General features: G+C 42.9%; 1 protein-coding gene across 2 annotated transcripts; it reads left to right on the top strand.

Annotated features, from left to right (window-relative positions):
* Window positions 1-8,796: 8,796 nt before the first annotated feature.
* On the top strand, window positions 8,797-20,749 carry LOC115166849 (uncharacterized). 2 transcript variants are annotated; one of them, XM_029720727.1, is made up of 7 exons: window positions 8,797-8,895; window positions 8,985-9,041; window positions 15,672-15,868; window positions 18,274-18,428; window positions 18,691-19,154; window positions 19,302-19,510; window positions 19,878-20,749. In XM_029720727.1, exons 2-7 carry the CDS (start codon window positions 9,026-9,028, stop codon window positions 20,094-20,096), a joined length of 1,260 nt encoding a protein of 419 aa, XP_029576587.1. In that variant the 5' UTR covers window positions 8,797-8,895; window positions 8,985-9,025; the 3' UTR covers window positions 20,097-20,749. The 2 variants fall into 2 exon arrangements, with proteins under 2 accessions (XP_029576587.1, XP_029576586.1); XM_029720726.1 differs by having other exon boundaries at window positions 8,846-9,041.
* Window positions 20,750-21,216: the final 467 nt, after the last annotated feature.

The following is a 21,216-nucleotide window of genomic DNA, read 5'->3' as shown; positions in this document are numbered from 1 at the left end:
ATAACCCCACCCACTTTGCCAAAGCACAGCCCCCACACCACTAGAGGGATATCAACAGATCACCAACTTACTACCCTGAGACAAGGCTGAGTATAGCCCACAAAGATCTCCTCCACCACACAAGTCCGAGGGGGTGTGAAACCGGGCAGGAAGATCATGTTAGCAACTCAATCCACTCAAGTGACGCACCCCTCCTAGGGACGGCATGGAAGAGCACTAGTACGCCAGTGACTCAGCACACATAATAGGGTCAGAGGCAGAGAATCCCATTGGCGAGAGGGGAGCCGGCCAGGCAGAAACAGCAAGGGCAGATTCGTCGCTCTAGTGCGTCACCATTCACCTTTGCACCCCGGGGCCGGACTACACTCAATCATAGGACCTACTGAGAGATGAGTCTTCAGTAAACACTTAAAGGTTGAGACCGAGTCTGCGTCTCTCTCACATGGGTAGGCAGACCATTCCATAAAAATGGAGCTCTATAGGAGAAAGCCCTGCCTCCAGCTGTTTGCTTAGAAATTTTACGGACAATAAGGAGGGCTGCATCTTGTGACCATAGCGTACGTGTAGGTATGTACGGCAGGACAAAATTGGAGAGATGGGTAGGAGAAAGCCTATGTAATGCTTTGTAAGTTAGCAGTAAAACCTTGAAATCAGCCCTATCCTTAACCGGAAGCCAGTGTAGAGAGGCTAGCAATGGAGAAATATTGTCACGCTCGTTGTAAAGATGGGACCAAGGCACAGCGTGAAGGTGTGAACTCATCTTCTTATTTATTAGATGAAAACCAAAATAAACACTTGAATCAAAACAATGACGAGAAACAGTCCTGTGAGACATACAGCTACACATGGAACAACTACCCACGAAAAAAAACATCCCTACTAAATAGGACCTTCAATTAGAGGCAACGAGGAACAGCTGCCTCCAATTGAAGGTCAACCCAATAAACTAAACATAGAAATAGAAAAACTAGAACGAACATAGAAATAGACTAACATAGAACATTAACCCCAAAAAAACGAAACACATAAAACAAACACCCCCTGCCACGTCCTGACCAAACTACAAAAACAAATAACCTCTTTACTGGTCAGGACGTGACAAATATGATACTCTTTTTTTGGTTCTAGTCAAGATTCTAACAGCCGTGTTTGCACTAAATGAAGTTTATTTGGCGCTTTATCCCGGTAGCCAGAGAGTAAACCATTGCAGTAGTCGAATTTTGAAGTGAACAAAGCATGGATTAGCAAGCATAATTTTTGGACAAACAGTTTCTGATTTTTGCAATGTTACAAAGATGGAAAAAAGCTGTCCTTGAAATATTATTGATATGTTCATCAAGAGAATGATCAAGGTCCTGAGTAAAGCAGAGGTCCTTCACAGTTTTATTTGGTACAACCACCAAGATTAATTGTCAGATCCAACATCAGATCTCTTTGTTTCTTGGGACCTAGAACTAGCATCTCTGTTTTCTCTGAGTTTAAAAAAGTAAAACATTTGCTGTCATCCACTTCCTTATGTCTGAAACACTGGCTTCCAGGTTAGGCAATTTTGGGGCTTCACCATGTTCATCGAAATGTACAGCTGTGTGTCGTCCGCATAGCAGTGAAAGTTGACATCGCCAAGAGGTAGAATATATAAAAAGAACGATTGGGGTTCTTTAACAGAACTTGAGGAACACCAAAAATTACTGGGGACAAACCATCCACAGAGATCTTTTGGGGTTTCCAATCTTTCCAAAATAATGCGGTGATCGATGGTGTCAAAAGCAGCACTAAGATCTATGAGCACGAGGACAGATGCAGAGCCTTGGTCTGACACCATTAAAAGGTAATTTACCACCTTCACAAGTGCAGTCTCAGTGCTATGGTGTCGTCTAAAACCAGACTGAAGCATTTTGTATACATTATTTGTCTTTAGGAATGCAGTGAGTTGCTGCATTCCTGAAGACAACAATTCTTTCTAAAAATGTTGAGAGGAATGGGAGATTCGATATAGGCCGATCGTATTTTAAATTTTCCGGGTCAAGGTTTGGCTTTTTCAAGAGAGACTTTATTACTGCCATTTTTAGTGAGTCTGGTATACATCCGGAGGATAGGGAGCCATTTATTATGTTCAACATAGGAGGGCCAAGCACAGGAAGTAGCTCTTTCAGTAGTTTAGTTGGAATAGGGTCAAGTATTCAGCTTGAAGGTTTAGAGGCCATGACTATTTTCATGAATGTGTCAAGAGATACAGGATTTAAAAACTTGAGTGTCTCCATTGATCCTAGGGCCTGACAGTTCTCTGCAGAATCAGGACAACTGAGCTTTGGAGATATATGCAGATTAAAAGAGGAGTCTGTAATTTGCTTTCTAATGATCATGATCGTTTTGTTGAAGAAGTTCATGAATTCATCACTGCTGAAGTGAAAGCCATCCTCTCTTGGGGAATGTTGCTTTTCAGTTAGCTTTTCGACAATATAATTTTTTTATTTTCCTTATTCTCCTCAATTAGGTTGGAAAAATATGATGATCGAGCAGCAGTGAGGGCTCTTTGATATTGCACGGTACTGTCTTTCCAAGGTAGTCGGAAGACTTCCAGTTTGGTGGAGCGCCATTTCCATTCCAATTTTCTGGAAGCTTGCTCCAGGGCTCAGGTATTTTCTGTATACCAGGGAGCTAATTTCTTGAGACAGATCTTTTTTTCTTTTTTTCAGTTCGGTGGTTAACCGATTTTTGTACTCCAACGTCCTTGGGTAGGTGGAGGGAGTCTGGAAGGGCATCTACGAATCTTTGGGTTGTCCGAGAATTTATAGCAAGGCTTTTGATGATCCTTGGTTGGGGTCTGAGCAAATTATTTGTGGCAGTTGCAAACTTAATAAGATGGTGGTCCGATAGTCCAGGATTATGAGGAAAAACATTTAGATCCACAATATACTGAGGCAACCAGTAGATCCGGAGACATTTTAGACAAAACCCACTCGATGATGGCGCCGAAAGCCTTTTGGAGTGGGTCTGTGGACTTTTCCATGAGGATATTGAAGTCACCAAAACATTAAATATTATCTGCCATGACTACAAGATCCGATAGGAATACAGGGAACTCAGTGAGGAACAATGTATATCGCTCAGGAGGCCTGTAAACAGTAACTATAAAAATGATTGAGTAGGCTGCATAGATTTCATGACTAGAAGCTCAAAATACGAAAACGCAGGCATTTTTTGTGAATTGACATTTGTTGTCGTCAATGTTAGCAACACCTCCGCCTTTGCGGGATGCGCGGGGGATATGGTCACTAGTGTAACCAGGAGGAGAGAGCTCATTTAACACAGTGAATTCATCAGGCTTTAGCCATGACTAGTCAGGCCAATCACATCAAGATTATGATCAGTGATTAGTTAATTGACAATGACTGCCTTTATTCCAGTGAGATTGTTAAGCGAACACCGCCGTGTAAAGTTTAGCTCAACCAAGATCGAGGCACAGACACAATCTCAATGGGAATAGCTGAGCTTAATACACTGACTGTGCTTGTGGCAGACCCACTAAGCTGGCAGGCTGGCTAATAACCTGCTGCCTGGTCTGCACCCTCTCTCATAGTGGAGGTAGAGCCCTGTCTTTGTTGATAGATAAGATGAGAGCACCCCTCCAGCTAGAATGGAGTCCGTCACTCTTCAGCAGGCCAGTCTTGGTCCTGTTTGTGGGTGAGTCCCAGAAAGAGGGCCAATTATCTACAAATTCCATCCTTTGGGAGGTGCAGAAAACAGTTTTCAACCAGCTCACCACCTAAAAAACATTTTATGTTAAAGAGATTCTCAGGTATTTTGTTTACTTTTTAGCCAGTGGCGGTCAATGAACAGCAGGCATCGGCTAAAAGGCCTTTTGCAAAATGTTCTAAATACAATTGAGGGAAAAAGTTTGAAAAACTGTTAGATCCCACGACAACTCTTTTAGAGTATGGCAGTACATTCAAGATGTGTATACAAACCAACTCGGGGTGAAATAGTTTGAAATATAACATACAATACATTAAGAACACATAAACAATCTATCATAAGCCAGAGAGTAGAAAAAAGAGCAATGTATTACCTGAGATTTCCACAGTCCCCAAACATTTTTATGTCTCTGTGTCCAGTAGGAAGGAAGTTCGAGGTAGTTTCGCAGGCCAATGATAACTAGCGCAATGACTAGAAGTCTATGGAAACTTCCTTCAAACTGCACACAGACACATAACAATTGCATTCACAAGTTCATCTGACTCAGAGGAAGTAGATAAAAGGCCTCATTGCCATAATCCCAAAGTATCTCTTTAAGAGCAGTTTAGTTCAGGCAGTCTCTTGACAACTTCATGCTGATGTAACCGATGTGAAATGGCTAGCTAGTTAGCGGTGGTGTGCGCTAATAGCGTTTCAATCGGTGACGTCACTCGCTCTGAAACCTTGAAGTAGTTGTTCCCCTTGCTCTGCAAGGGCCTTGGCTTTTGTGGCGCGATGGGTAACGATGCTTCGAGGGTGGCTGTTGTTGATGTGTGCAGAGGGTCCCTGGTTCAAGCCATGGTATAGCTTCCGCCCCCCGTGAGGAGAGGGATGGAAGCTATACTGTTACACTGAGACGCTACTAAAAAAGGAAAAATCATCAGCTTGACAGACAGTTGACAGAATTATTGGAGTTATCAAGATTAGTGGTGTCAAGCATTTTGTGGGAAGACTCATTTATTCTGCTCTGGTGTGTAAAAAAAGGTGAGAAATAATAATACCACACAGTTAGGAGTGAGGCTAATAAAGTAAGGTGAGGGAGGGGGTGGCAAGGTGGTGTTGATTGAGCTTCATAGGTCAGCAGGAGGATCTTGTCATCAATGTGGTGGGAGAACGGGAGCCAGTGGAGTTTATGGAAGACAGGGGTGAGGGTCAGGAGTCGGGCTGCAGAGATATAAAGATATAAATTCAAATGTATACATGTTTACGAGTGAATTTACTTACCATATGCCAGATTTATACATATTTGATGGCCAAGAAGAAGCATGTAGCTGAAAATTGAAAAATCGTTTACCAGTAATTAATATGAACTACAGTACACACATGAACTACAACTCCCACCAGGTGTATATGTCTATCTTTTGACAGCTTGTCGGTCTACCAAAACCTGTTTTAATTTGAATTAAAAAAAAGTCATGCCTGGTAAAGTTCAGTAAAATACCCACAGTGTAACTGAACATATAGCACATCAAACGGCCTGTAACTAACGCGTTCCTAGTCTCCTGTATGTCCTCAGCTCCAGCAGGCATCTAACAACGCTCCACTATATCTAGTTCAAATTAGACTTTTCAAACTTTTGCCGATGATTCTTACTTCTTGAGACTCAAATATGTTGATAAGAGTAATCTGGTATGAGTAAATCAATACACAAATGCAAATATAATTATGAATAACTTATTTTTCATGAATTTAATTATATAATCTTGAACCCCATTGAAAAGACCCGAGACATGACATGACCCCGGAAGAATGATGTAGGATGATGTAGGATGATGTCACTTTCACAGGGTATATCACGGTCGTCACCAGTTAACGTAAGTCATAATTAGGGTGAAACCCTGCCTATTTCTACAATTTATTTTCTTAAAATCAGACTTTAAAATGACCCCTAACCTTAACCACACTGCTAGTCTTATGCCTAACCCTAATCTTAAATTAAGACCAAAAAGCTAATTTTTGTGTCACGCATTACATTTTTATCAACATTTCTATTGAGCAGGGAAGAGTTCCCACGGATACAAAACATGCTAGAGTGATCCTTGTCAACAAGAGGGGCAGCAAAACAGACAAGGGCAACAATAGACCTGTATTTATTTTGAGTGTGTTATCTAAAGTGCTGGAAAATTATTTATGAAAAAATAGAGGAATATACTAGCCAGAATAATATTTTTTATGAACTTCAGTTTGGTTTCAGAAAGTCTGACTCCACTGACACTTCTATTGTTTTTTAAGGTTGATAGAATAGGAATAGAATAGCCTAAATATGTGAAAGTTGCTTTGCCGTCTCTAGCTTGAACATCTCAAGAGTTATTAATACCATTGGTGGGTTATTTTATGCAACTTTATTTCATGCTAGTTTTAAGTATTGTTTCCTTGTTGTTGCCTTTTTTGTTGTTGCCTACCCAAATCTAACTGCCTGTAGCTCAGGACCTGAAGCAAGGATATGTATTTTCTTGATACCATTTGAAAGGAAACACTTTGAAGTTTGTGGAAATGTGAAATTAACGTAGGAGAATATAACACATTAGATCTGGTAAAATATAATACAACCAAAAAAACATGCATTTTCATTTTTGTATTGTTTTTTAATCATTTTTGAAATGCAAGACAAAGACCATAATATAATATAGGAACTAGGCGCAATTTAGATGTTGGCCACTAGATGGCAGCAGTGTGAATGCAAAGTTTCAGATTGATCCAGTGAAGCATTACAATACTGTGCATTCTTTTTTATCAAGTGTGCCCAAATGTGCCGAATTGGTCAATTGATACATTTTCAAGTATATAACTATAGAGAACATACAACAATGATATGGTTATACAAAATTTAAGTTTACACACTCCCTGGAATATCATACATGATAGATCATTAGCTTATACACTAACTTTCACACATCTAGATGGCCGGGCGGGGTGGGTGTGGAGCCAGAGACAGCAGGGGTTCAAACTGTAGAACCCAGTTCCTACATTTGAATATAAAAATTGATTTTATCCATCAAAACTGTGCTACATTTTATCTCTGGGACCCTCAGGATGACAAATCAGAGCAAGATTACTGAATGTAAGTACATTACTTACCTTCAGAGGTGAATGTATCAAACCAGTTGCCGTGATAAAGGTTTTTGGTTCTTGTGCACTCTCCTCAAGCAATAGCATGGTATTTTTCACATTAATAGCTACTGTAAATTGGACAGTGCAGTTAGACTAACAAGAATTTAAGCTTTCTGCCCATATAAGACATGTCTATGTCCTGGAAAGTTTGCTGCTACTTACAACGTCATGCTAGTCACATTAGCGCATGTTAGCAACAACCGTCCCGGTATAGGGACACCAATCACATAGAGGATAACTACTTAAAGATAAGTTAACAAGTACACCCATTTTCTTTTGGAAATGTACTTTTCTAGTTAAAAGCATTAGGAACAACTTCCAAATATTGACTTTGAAAGCAAGCATAGTGTGACTTGCACATCTGATGTGGCCAGAAAACCAAGAGTTTCAGACCACTGTGTTATGGTAAAACTAGCCTAGAAGTAAGGCAGCCAGCGACCAAAAGGCTTGAATCCCTGAGCCGACTTTGTGAAAAATCTATCGATTTGCCCACAGCAAGGCACTTAACCCTAATTGCTCCTATATGTCACTCTGGAAAAGATTGTCTGCTGAATGACTCAAATGTAATGTATTGTAATAACTATCTGGTATGAGTAAGCATAGACTGTGTACATAGACTGACCAGGTGAAAGCTATGATCCCTTATTAAATCCATTTCAATCAGTTTAGATGAAGGGGAGGAGACAGGTTAAAAAAAGATTTTTCAACCTCGAGACAATTGAGACGTGTGTGTGCCATTCAGAGGGTGAATGGGCAAGACAAAAGATGTACAGTAAGTGCCTTTGAATGGCGTATGGGAGTAGGTGCCAGGTGCACCGCTGTGGGCTTTTCATGCTCAACAGTTTTCCGTTTGTATCAAGAATGGTCCACCATCCAAAGGACATCCTGCCAACTTGATACAACTGTGGGAAGCATTGGAGTCAACATTGGCCAGAACGCTTTCGACACCTTGTAGAGTCAATGCTCTGACGAATTGAGGCTGGTCTGAAGGCAAAAGTGCAGTGTACAATAGCAGAGGTGCACCATTAACACAAATTCCTACTTTTGCTAAGTTCGTCATATTGTACACGCCTCCCTGTTAATCTTTTATTGTTTTGTCACCAGCAGAGTGTACATTATCACCATTTTTAGTTTCAAGACGCCAGCAATTTCAGAAACCAAAAAAGTAGATTGTGCTTATTTATAGGCACATTGAACCATATCGCACACCCTAGTTTAAAAACTCAGTGGATAGTGCTAAAACATTGACATCATATCTGAATTCTCCCGTCTTTATAGACTTTTGCCATTATTTGTAAGGTCCTTCAGTCAAGCAGTGAATTTCAAACACAGATTCAACCACAATGACCAGGGATGTTTTCCATCTCAATATTAGGAAGGTCTTCCTAATGCTTTGTCCACATTTGAAACTAAATCAAACCAATCGTGACTGTTATATTTTTTTTATGAAATGACATGTAGTATTACAAAGTTTATTCAAACTGCACAAATTATGTTATAATTATGTTGAGATGAAACTGTTTTTTTTTTAAATGTATTTTACCTTTATTTAACTAGGCAAGTTAATTAAGAAGAAATTCTTATTTTCAATTAGGGCGTTCGTTTAAGGCCTGCCTGGGTGGCGGGAGTTCACACAGGGAGAACTTTGATTGTATTAGTTTTGAAACTGTGCTGCCTCCTACAGCGCTAACCCAATACTGAATCGTAAGTACAGCTTCTTCATTGCAATAGGCTAATCGAGATCATCTAAGAAATGTAGGTGTGCACGCAATAACTTGTCAGGTGTCAGTAGTGGGTGCGTGTTTGCGTGCGTATGTGTGTGCGGGCGTGTGTGTGCATGTCTTCATCACCGGTTGAGAAATGGAACTGTCCATTCATTGGTGTGTTTCATGGAACCGTCTGTTTGTTGACAAAATGCCAATCTCTTGTACTTGGAAATTTATTGAGAATAGATAAATTCTTAGCCCAGCCCTCACAGTTTGCAATAAAAAGGCCTAGTCCGACACATTGATCCCTACCACACTGAAGGCAGAGATTGTTAAATCATTGGTGAGATCTTTAATCGTTGTATTCTAATCCGTGAAACATCTTTGATCTTGCAGTTTAAATCAATTATTCTCTTTAGATTATTTCTTCAGTAAAATTTAGACTCCGAAACGGAAAACTCCAGTCATCAATCATGTCATCTGATACAGGTAAGACCTCACAGATTGTACAAATTGACCCCTTTGTCTGCAATTCATGAATTTCTATTGCCAGACCATTATGATAGAAAATGAGTATGGTATAATCTGGAGATCTATGATATTCGTGACATTTGTCTACAATGTCGTTTAATAGTGAAGGCTATGTCTGGCTGTCAAGGATGTCAAGGGGAGGGTAATGTACTTTGTAATTGATGAAATGTATTATATTTTTCAGTGTTTTATATTTAGCTGCTTAATATCTCTCAATGTGTGACTGATGTCGCCCCTCATGTGTGCGCGATTTTCCGTGGACAGGACACGCAAGATCAAGTGCGCCTATAGCCTAATTATAAATCATTCAAACCATCAATAGCCTATGAAGTGCATTCTCGGAGAAACACAGGGCAAAGTTATATGTGTAAGAAAATGAAATTCCTAAATATGATATAATTTTTAAATAGACTTTAAATACATATTGATAGGCTACATTACATCTAATACATTGAAATACATTTGCAAACAATTATTGAATGAATCCTTTCTGTAGGCTACAGTACTCTACCAGAGAGCATTCTTTAGCTACATAGGATCAATAGATTATTTTAAAGAAAGTAGCTACAATTGAAAAGGGAGGACTAATCTGTCTAGTTCGGCTACCAAAATATTTGATCAACTCCCAATATTGAGCGAACAGCATTGTTTACAAAGTATCTTGAGAGATAAGCTGTCGGTACAAGGGCATTTTCTATCACGGATCTTTTAGTCTGTAGTCATTTTTTTTAGACTCTCTTATCCAGAGAAACGTACAGTAGTGAGTGCATACATATTCGTACTTGTCCCCCGTGGAAATCAAACCCACAACCCTGTGAGTGCGCATATTCAATATCTTCATCAATGGGTGAGTCAGTGCCACTGGAAAGCTTTTTTAGGACAATAACTTATTCTTCACATTTCACAATCTGTCTCCACTCTTCTCGCTGGCCTAGGACTGCATTCAAGACCAGGCGCTGTCATTTCAGTTATTGTATGGTATTAAAATATTATGCTAATGTCTCCAGTCATGTAAAGAATTGCATGAACTTCTTCGTTTTTAAAAGGAAAAAAATTCGCCTACGCAAATGCGATGATAAAGCAGATGGTGTTAGCAAACTAATAGCCTTTCTCGTAGGACTATTTTGTTTCGATCAAAACATAGACCTACAGTATATCCTGCTGTGTGCGCTCTTGAGTGTTGGCCGCCTGAGAAAAAAAATTCTTAACCCCAAAAAATACTGAGGTGTTTTTGGTGTAACATATTATAGTAACATTTTATAGGCCGAATGCTACAGTATATAAGCCCTACTATTATATTCGGTTCTGTTATGTAAAATACTAATCATTATGTGAACATGCGAGACAATGATTCAGCTTTGACCTAACTTCACTAAAAGAGCACCATTGTAAGAAGTGATAATCTTATATTTGTAATAATATTAATAATAATAATAAGTGATGAGTAGGACTATTAGGCATAGGAAACAGATCTTGATCAGGGTTATTTTATGCGATTTATGCGCCCTTCAAATCGTAGTGGTTTAAAGGACAGCACCATAACCAAGTGGTCACATATCATTATTTACATTTACATTTAAGTCATTTAGCAGACGCTCTTATCCAGAGCGACTTACAAATTGGTGCATTCACCTTAAGATATCCAGTGGAACAACCACTTTACAATAGTGCACCTAAATCTTTCGGGGGGGGGGTAGAAGGATTACTTTATCCTATCCCAGGTATTCCTTAAAGAGGTGGGGTTTCAGGTGTCTCCGGAAGGTGGTGATTGACTCCGCTGTCCTGGCGTCGTGAGGGAGCTTGTTCCACCATTGGGGTGCCAGAGCAGCGAACAGTTTTGACTGGGCTGAGCGGGAGCTGTGCTTCCTCAGAGGTAGGGAGGCGAGCAGGCCAGAGGTGGATGAACGCAGTGCCCTTGTTTGGGTGTAGGGCCTGATCAGAGCCTGAAGGTACGGAGGTGCCGTTCCCCTCACAGCTCCGTAGGCAAGCAGCATGGACTTGTAGCGGATGCGAGCTTCAACTGGAAGCCAGTGGAGAGAGCGGAGGAGCGGGGTGACGTGAGAGAACTTGGGAAGGTTGAACACCAGACGGGCTGCGGCGTTCTGGATGAGTTGTAGGGGTTTAATGGCACAGGCAGGGAGCCCAGCCAACAGCGAGTTGCAGTAATCCAGACGGGAGATGACAAGTGCCTGGACTAGGACCTGCACCGCTTCCTGTGTGAGGCAGGGTCGTACTCTGCGAATGTTGTAGAGCATGAACCTACAGGATCGGGTCACCGCCTTGATGTTAGTGGAGAACGACAGGGTGTTGTCCAGGGTCACGCCAAGGTTCTTAGCACTCTGGGAGGAGGACACAAGGGAGTTGTCAACCGTGATGGCGAGATCATGGAACGGGCAGTCCTTCCCTGGGAGGAGGAGCAGCTCCGTCTTGCCAAGGTTCAGCTTGAAGTGGTGAGCCGTCATCCACACTGATATGTCTGCCAGACATGCAGAGATGCGATTCGCCACCTGGTTATCAGAAGGGGGAAAGGAGAAGATTAATTGTGTGCCGTCTGCGTAGCAATGATAGGAGAGACCATGTGAGGATATGACCGAGCCAAGTGACTTGGTGTATAGTGAGAATAGGAGAGGGCCTAGAACAGAGCCCTGGGGGACACCAGTGGTGAGAGCACGTGGTGCGGAGACAGATTCTTGCCACGCCACCTGGTAGGAGCGACCTGTCAGGTAGGACGCAATCCAAGCGTGGGCCGCGCCGGAGATGCCCAGCTCGGAGAGGGTGGAGAGGAGGATCTGATGGTTCACGGTATCAAAGGCAGCAGATAGGTCTAGAAGGATGAGAGCAGAGGAGAGAGAGTTAGCTTTAGCAGTGCGGAGAGCCTCCGTGACATAGAGAAGAGCAGTCTCAGTTGAATGCCCAGTCTTGAAACCTGACTGATTAGGATCAAGAAGGTCATTCTGAGAGAGATAGCAGGAGAGCTGGCCAAGGACGGCACGTTCAAGAGTTTTGGAGAGAAAAGAAAGAAGGGATACTGGTCTGTAGTTGTTGATATCGGAGGGATCGAGTGTAGGTTTTTTCAGAAGGGGTGCAACTCTCGCTCTCTTGAAGACGGAAGGGACGTAGCCAGCGGTCAAGGATGAGTTGATGAGCGAGGTGAGGTAGGGGAGAAGGTCTCCGGAAATGGTCTGGAGAAGAGAGGAGGGGATAGGGTCAAGTGGGCAGGTTGTTGGGCGGCCGGCCGTCACGAGACGCGAGATTTCATCTGGAGAGAGAGGGGAGAAAGAGGTCAAAGCACAGGGTAGGGCAGTGTGAGCAGGACCAGCGGTGTCGTTTGGCTTAGCAAACGAGGATCGGATGTCATCAGCCTTCTTATGGGTTATGGGTTCCACCGCGCAAGAGGGCTCCGTGGAGTTTTATAAATATCAAGGTAACCATGCGGTTAATTTGGATCCTAGATCTCATTGGTGTTTGACTGGCTGCTGCAGCCTGGTCTCAAATCATTTCACATTATTCTGTATGTAAATCCAAGACATGCCATTTAATATGATATGTTACGTTTCGTATGGTATGCATACATTTTTGGGTTGTCCAACAGCCATTTCGTATGATATGTTACGAATTACAATTCATATTATATGTTACAAATCTCCAAACGTATGATATGTTACAAATTCTAGCTAGGTGGTTTGCTAGCTGGCTAATGTTAGCTAGGTTAGGGGTTAGGGTTAGGGGTTAGGGTTAAGTTTATGAGTTAGGTTAAAGGGTTAAGGTTAGGGGAAGGGTGAAGGTTAGGGGAAGAGTTAGCTAACATGCTAAGTAGTTGCAAAGTAGCTACAAAATAGTAATTCATTGAAAAGTTGCTGATTAGCTAGAATGCTAAAGTTCTCCGTGATGAGATTCAAACTCGCAATCTTTGGGTTGCTAGACATTAGCGTTATACACCCACCCATCCACCCTGACCAACCACTCTATTTACATGTTTGCCTTATGTAACCATCTGTCATGTGCAACCATATCAATCATAACATAACATAGTATTTTGAGTGTCCCGGATTTAGTTTACTATGTTACGTGTAGTCTATGAGACCAGGTGGATCAGTTTGTCTGCATACACAATAGAGGTGGTAGTCTATGTTTCTGTAAACTATAAGCCACACAAGGCCCAATCTGGCCTGTCACACATTTCTATCCAGCCTGCGCAATGATTTGGGTTGTCAATTCATTGTGACCTGCTTCCATACCACCCGTGGTGCGCTGCTCTACAAGTCACAGCAAGCACTGCCAAAGTGCTGCATGCCAAATGTTTTTAAAGCTTGACAAGGAATAACCAAAAAACAAAACCTGCAACAAAACCCCATGCAAAGAAAAGCATGTAGGCCTATTACAGCAACATTTGAGTAGTAGCCTAGCCTGGCTACTCAACTAGACCAACAAGAGGTTTTGAGTGCACCATACAGTAATGCTGAATTCAACCACACTGGTGATCCATGTGATGTAAAAAATAATAATACATGTTTTACGTTTAACTGTTACAACAACCTAGCTACGTTTTTGTTATTTGGAGTTATTTAAAAAGTTTTGATTAGGGTCACAGCATATTATGCACATCTGCAGGCATAGTAGCAAAACAACCGCTGTTAGAGTTTTCTGTCTTTGTTCTTGTTATGTCTAATTTGGCCCAATCAAAGTGGTTAAGCCTCTGAACAAAAGGCCTCTGCACACACCCCTACATTTATTCATCATTCACGCCACCCCCCAGAGAGAGAAGACACTATGGCAGTACTATGTCCCTGCTCTGTGAAAGATCAGCTCTGATAAAGATCTGATGTGAAAAGATCTGATGTGATGGGTGTTAAAATAATTCTCTATCCTAATGATAATAATTAACAATCAATAAGCCTTGACTAATTCCCAAGGTTTGTAAGACAATGGGTTAATAATTAGGCAAGGACTCAGCTTTCTGCAAAAGGTTCGTACGGTTTATTCAGAGAATGTTCTCCAGTTCATACACAAAACATCCATTATATACCAGGCTCCTCATTTACGCACACACATTACACACACACTAACACTAAGGAGAGTTCATTGTTCTTCCCCAGAACTCTCAACACCGTAAATTCTTACCCAGCTGACAGTTTCTGTAATGGCTGTCGGGAGAGAGAGTAGACCAAGGCGCAGCGGAGTTAGTGTTCATCATGATTATAATTTAAGAAAGAACACTACACAAAACAAAACGAGAAAACTGACAACCAAATAGTCCTGTCAGGCTCAAAACACTCCACAGAAACTATTACCCACAAAACCCAAAGGAAAAACATACTCCTTATGTGTGACTCCCAATCAGCAACAACGAACCTCAGCTGTGCCTAATTGGGAGCCACACACGGCCCAAAACAAAGAAATACAAAAAACCTAGAAAACGAACATAGAATGCCCACCCAATGTAACACCCTGGCCTAACCAAAATAAAGAACAAAAAACCCCTCTCTATGGCCAGGGCGTTACAGTACCCCCCCCCCCCCCCCAGGTGCGGACTCCGGCCGCAAAACCTGACAATGAAGGGGAGGGTCCGGGTGGGCCTTCTTACGGCGGCGGCTCAGGTGCGGGACGTGGCCTCTGCTCCACCCTTGGCGTCGCCCTCTTAGGTGGCGCACCTGGCCGCGCCGAAGGTCTGGTGGGCGACCCTGACTGCGCCCGGCTGGCGGGCAGTGATAGCTGCGCCCGGCTGGCGGGCGGCGATGGCTGCGCCCGGCTGGCGGGCGTCCCTGGTGGCTCCGGCGGCACTGACCCAGGATTCACCAGGCTGAGGAGACATGTAAGAGGCCTGGCCCTATGGCCAGGGCGTTACAGTTTCAGTACTCTGAGATTAGGGAAACCTGGAGGGTTCAAGCTAGGTCAGGTCAACCACAGTTTAACAGTTCTTGGTGTTTACTTAAACACACACACCTCCATTCCTCCCCTATCTTAGTCAATCTCATGAGACTTATGCTTAACCCTTTAGTTACTCATTCTACAGGCTATATATCCATGCTACATAACTACTAATTAATAATGGATTATTGATTCATTTACCTTTATTAGATAATTCTCTTATCAATGGGTCAAAAGATCAATTAGTGGATAAAATATCAGAATTTGGCTGCCACGAGTTCCATGGTCATTGATAGTCCATTGTAGGTGAAAAACTGTTTGCCAAACTGCATATCTACGGCTCTGGTCTGTCCTAGGAGTGAAGGTAAATAATAGGCACGTTCTCTGCTATCTACCTTGTTTCTATCATTATTTTGGGTAGAGGGACTTGTTTCTTTTTCAAGCGTTTAGGGAGGTCCCTAACTGACTCCCTGTGGCTCAGTTGGTAGAGCATGGTGTTTGCAATGGTGTTTTCAATGCCAGGGTTGTGGGTTTGATTCCCATGGGGGGCCAGTATGAGAAAAAAAAAAAATTATGAAATGAATTGAAATGTATGCATTCACTACTGTAAGTTGCTCTGGATAAGAGCGTCTGCTAAATGACTAAAATGTAAAATGTACTCACTACAACTCACAACCTACTCCCCAGTATATTCAATGTTGATGTTTTCTTCCCTTCCAGCTGTAGTTCCATCCAACCATCAAATGGACAGCCCAGATTTCATTAGAGACCTGCTGCCTGCTGCAGAGAAGACAGCCCTGCTGTACAACATGTCCTACCTGTGCCTGGCCAAATTCTCCTCTCTGGAGAAAATCATCAGAGCCAATGCTGTTGAGGCCCAAATGCTCTTCTCCTCCTCTGAGGCTCTGCTGCTGCTGGTATTTCAATCTTACTGTTTCTATCCTCGTAAACTCTGTTCATTTATCATTAGATGACCTAGTTTACGCTATACTGGGGTGTTTCTAGCCTCGTAAACTCTGTTCATTATCATTAGATGACCTAGTTTACGCTATACAGGGGTGTTTCTAGCCTCGTAAACTCTGTTCATTTATCATTAGATTACCTATTTTAGACGATACTGGGGTGTTTCTATCCTCGTAAACTCTGTTCATTTATCATTAGATGACCTAGTTTACGCTATACTGGGGTGTTTCTAGCCTCGTAAACTCTGTTCATTATCATTAGATGACCTAGTTTACGCTATACTGGGGTGTTTCTAGCTGTCACAGCTGTCGTGGAAGAGAGAATGGGACCAAGGTGCAGCAGGTTGCGTGCTCAACATATTTATTAAATAAAATGAGAACACCACGGAAAAACAATAAACAAACTAACGACAGGAACAGAGAAGCAGGCTCAACAAAAGCAGTGCTTTCAAACAACTACCCACAAGTGACAAACAAAACACACACCTATTTATAGGACTCCCAATCAGAGGCAACTAGAAACACCTGCCTCCAATTGAGAGTCCAGCACCCAACCTATACATAGAAAACTACCCTAGAATATACACAGAAATACAAACATGGACCAGTGACCAAAAAACCCCATAATGCATAAATAAACTACCCTCTGCCACGTCCTGACCAAACTACAATAACAAAATATCCTCTCTACTGGTCAGGACGTGACAGTACCCCCCCCCCAAAGGTGCAGACCCCGGATGCACCTAACAAAACACAGAAAACCCCAAAACAAACAGAAAAATCCCCCTAAACTACAGGGAGGGAAGGGAGGGTGGCTGCCGTCAACGACGGCACTGTGCTACACCCCCCCTCCCCAACCCACCTATATCGGAGGCGGCTCAGGTGCGGGACGTGGACCCTGCTCCACCCTGGCGGCTCCAGACTGACTGGCGGCTCTGGCGGCTCCAGACTGACTGGCGGCTCTGGCGGCTCCAGACTGACTGGCGGCTCTGGCAGCTCCAGACTGGCTGGCGGCTCTGGCAGCTCCAGACTGGCTGGCGGCTCTGGCGGCTCCAGACTGGCGAGGCTGGGCTGACGCACTAGAAGCCTGATGCGTGGGGCTGGTACTGGACGTGCCAGTCTGGGCACACGCACCTCAGGGCTAGTGCGGGGAGCGGGAACAGGCCGAGTCGGACTGGGTTGACGCACTAGAAGCCTGATGCGTGGGGCTGGTACTGGACGTGCCAGCCTGGAGACGCACCGCAGGGCTAGTGCGGGGAGCGGGAACAGGCCGAGTTGGACTGGGTTGACGCACTAGAAGCCTGATGCGTGGGGCTGGTACTGGACGTGCCAGCCTGGAGACACGCACCTCAAGGCTAGTGCGTGTAGCGGGAAACACTGGACCGTAGAGGCGCACTGGCGGTCTCGAGCGCAGGGCTGGCATCACCCCTACTGGCTGGATGCCCACTTTCCCCTGGCACATACGGGGCGCTGGTACTGCGCGTACCGGCCTGAAAATACCCGGCCTCGCCACAGCACCCATTACCCCAAAGCACGTGACCTGTCCAGTATGTCTCTGCCCAAAAAGGGTACGGGGAGCTGGCCTGGGGCTCCATCCTCGCCCCGCCAAACTGCCCTTGTGCCCCCCAAAAAATATTCTTGGGGCTGCCTCTCGGGCTCCCTTACCAGCCGTGTTCCCCGGTCCTTGCCAGATTTCCTCCGCTGCTTGGTCCTGTTGTGGTGGATAGTTCTGTCACAGCTGTCGTGGAAGAGAGAATGGGACCAAGGTGCAGCAGGTTGCGTGCTCAACATATTTATTAAATAAAATGAGAACACCACGGAAAAACAATAAACAAACTAACGACAGGAACAGAGAAGCAGGCTCAACAAAAGCAGTGCTCTCAAACAACTACCCACAAGTGACAAACAAAACACACACCTATTTATAGGACTCCCAATCAGAGGCAACTAGAAACACCTGCCTCCAATTGAGAGTCCAGCACCCAACCTACACATAGAAAACTACCCTAGAACATACACATAGAAATACAAACATAGACCAGTGACCAAAAAACCCCGTAATACATAAATAAACTACCCTCTGCCACGTCCTGACCAAACTACAATAACAAAATATCCTCTCTACTGGTCAGGACGTGACACTAGCCTCGTAAACTCTGTTCATTTATTATTAGATGACCTATTTTAGACGATACTGGGGTGTTTCTAGCCTAGTAAACTCTGTTAATTTATCATTAGATGACCTAGCTTACACTATACTGGTAAACTGAGGTTATTTTTTTTACAGCAGTTTAGTTATGCTAATGTTGGAAGGTAGGACATCATTGACTATGTACTATGTGACATGTTCTTATCAACAGTGTGTTAGTACCAGTGACAACATGGTCAAGACATTATTCCCTATGCTGACGGCTGCTGTGGAGAAAAATAAACCATTGGTTGCAGTCAAATACCTGGCGAAGGCCAATCAGTGGATCCATGATATCATCAAAGAAGTTGAAAACATAGTAGAAGAGTAAGCCAATATAAATGTTACAGAGTGCATTCTGTTCAGCCCTGAGTGGGGATTAAACTAGCAGCATCAACACACGCAATTGAAAGCCAACCATCTTAGCAAGCAGAGCAAGAGAGTTTTACATTCACTACATACACCTTGAACATTAAACATAAACATTCAGATCATACCACATAGCAGGTAGTTATAGGAAAAATGTTTAAATGTGTTGACAATGAAATATGTCAAAGATTTGATCATGTTCTCTCACTACTTTATTTAGCTACAAGAAACTTAACATTGGGGTGGCAACCGCCACCAGCGATGTTATTTCCACCAAAGCCGAAACAGAGGACAAGAAGAGAAAGCTGACCACTGAAGAGAAGGTCCTGCAGAATGCTGTTAAGGAATACAATACGAAGCTAAGGGAGATCCAGTCAGATCTGATAAAGGTCAATATAAAAATCGACATAGTTGATAAGGAGCTGCGTGAGTTGGTTAACGGCATTGCCAGTAGAAACAAGAAGTTTGGCATAGTGGCTGCCGTGGTTCCCTTCCTAGGTTTGATCATCAATGCTATCCAGAAGGGGGTCAATGACCCTGGAGATAGGGCAGCCATTGACTTGGCCAAGAACAAGATGAATCAGCTTCAGCAGGACAAGACCCGTTTGAGTAAAAACGAGTGGGAGGCCCAAACGGAGGTGATGAAATCCCAGATGGAGCTGACCAGAGCCACATTTGACCTGGGTAAGGAAAGACATGAAGGACTCCCCTGCTTTGTACATGGTGGTCGTTCCTTTCTTTCATGACATTGCCTCTGCTATTGGAGATCTGAATAAGACAAGAGGTAAATAAGAGGTATGTCAATGCTGTTGTTTGTATTTGTTTTTCCAGGTTCTGTTCCTGATCCTGTCCATCTGGCTGATGTTCAAACCTGCCTGACCCGGATCCAGATGATTCTGTTGCAACTCAGAAGCTTCTGGGAGAAGATCGGAGTGATGGTGACCAACCTGCAGCAGAAGACCTTCGCTGGGGAAGACCTGATTGATGTTCTCTCAGATTTTAAGGAGGAGTTCTTGTATTCCTTGCAAGTAGCTAAAGAGGTGAATTAATACATTTTCTCTGCCGGCACTCTGCCAGAATAATGTATCATTGTTTGTACTTCATATCATTACTTATGTGAATTATCCTGCTAAAGGGTAATGTAACTCAAAAAGGGCTAAAATCCTTTTCATACAACAACACCACCAATTTAAGGCAACAGCTTTAAAACCTAATAACGTCTAATCTAATCTTCAAAATCACAAGGATATAGGGTAAGTTAGGTCAGCATTTCTCAATCCATTGATGGAAGGCTTACATGGTGGGCAAGAACACAAATGTGTCTCCCAGGAACGGATTGTGAAACTGAAGGGAATCCAACCTTGATTGAGACCATAGCTAATTTCTCTCTCTTGGTTTACCCCATAGGCTTGGAAGACGTTTAGTGGGAGATGCCAGACCGTCATGGGCATGTTTAGTGTCCAGTCGAAGGATGCCTACAAGTTCCTGGAGACCAGCCCATCATCTCTCACCCAGAAAGAGTGGCAGGAAATGTATGATGCTCTGACAGCCAAGCTGAATCACTTCTACCCTGCCCTTGAGGCCAAGCAGGCCATTGAGGACCAGCAGGCTGCAGAAAGTAACTAATGTTTGCATCCACTGTCACCAGGTTAACATTAAAGGAGTTTTTTGTTGGTCTTATATTGACAAGTATTATTTGTGGGCATAATCAGTAGTTCACATGCTGTGATGAGTAACTTTCTATTTGTTGATCATTGTTGATTATTGTGTTGCGCTTTTATTAGAGCTCATCATCTACTATGCTAACAGTATAATAACAAACTGGCTAATGTTCACCTATCTTCTTGGAGTATACTAATGTTGTGGGTAGCAGGCAGGTTTTAAGGCTTCTGGTCTTTTCAAAAACTTCAATAGTTTAACTTTGTGCAGAGCTTGCAGGCATATGAACTGATCTATATACATATGTATACGCTACAGTATTCATAAGTAATCATGTATAATCACAATGTGTGTTTTTGGTATATCAGTATGTCAGTTTCAGTATACTCTCATGTATAATTAGTTTGGAGCCATAGAGGAGGAGTTTAGAGCCATAGAGGAGGAGTTTAGAGCTATGGAGGAGGGTCTTAATGGCTATATGTACATGTACGTTCTTCTGTTCTCTGCTGCTTATCTCCTGAAATCTCTTGTGAAAACTAAACTAAATCTAATCAAAATCAAATTAAACTACAATGTTCTTTAATGCATTTTTTGTATGGAATAAAGCTGAGTAAGAGCAATCATGGTGTCTTAATATGTTCTCAAAGATGACCTAGGACTGACCTTGGCCCATTGTGTGGACCAGGGATCAGCTATATTAGAGAAACTTCTAGAGAGAAATGCAGCTTGTGCTAAGGCTTACTGATTCTGCGTCTTACTGGCAGTCCTTCAGATGCTTGAGAAATAGATGTCTATCCCTGGCTAGAAAAGCAAAATCAACATACTTCTTGAACTGTGTGTCTGAGAATGGTGGGAATCCAGCTGCGTTCTGGAAGGTAGTACATCTCTGAAACAAAACTCCACCTTCTCATTACCCCAGCAGGTTATGACAACTTCTGGTCCCATAACAGATAAGATGGACATTTGTGGTGTTTTTAATAACCACTTTGCCTAAGAGGGCCACCTATTTTATAAAATAGCTTCTGAAAACTCGGATTTCTGTAGAGCAGGTATTCCCAGACTGTGGTACTGGGGGTATGCGCAATGC

Source organism: Salmo trutta, chromosome 29 (genome assembly GCF_901001165.1).
Source record: "Salmo trutta chromosome 29, fSalTru1.1, whole genome shotgun sequence".
NCBI classification, from domain to species: Eukaryota; Metazoa; Chordata; class Actinopteri; order Salmoniformes; family Salmonidae; genus Salmo; species Salmo trutta.
The sequence above is the reverse complement of the archived record's forward strand: the minus strand, read 5'-3'. Positions and strand labels throughout refer to the sequence as shown.

Bases quoted from the DNA above. Each gene is read 5' to 3' on its own strand.
- LOC115166849 (XM_029720727.1), top strand. The intron at 15,869-18,273 runs GTATTTCAATCT...TCTTATCAACAG, and splicing joins CTGAGGCTCTGCTGCTGCTG to TGTGTTAGTACCAGTGACAA. The intron at 19,511-19,877 runs GTGAATTAATAC...TTTACCCCATAG, and splicing joins CCTTGCAAGTAGCTAAAGAG to GCTTGGAAGACGTTTAGTGG.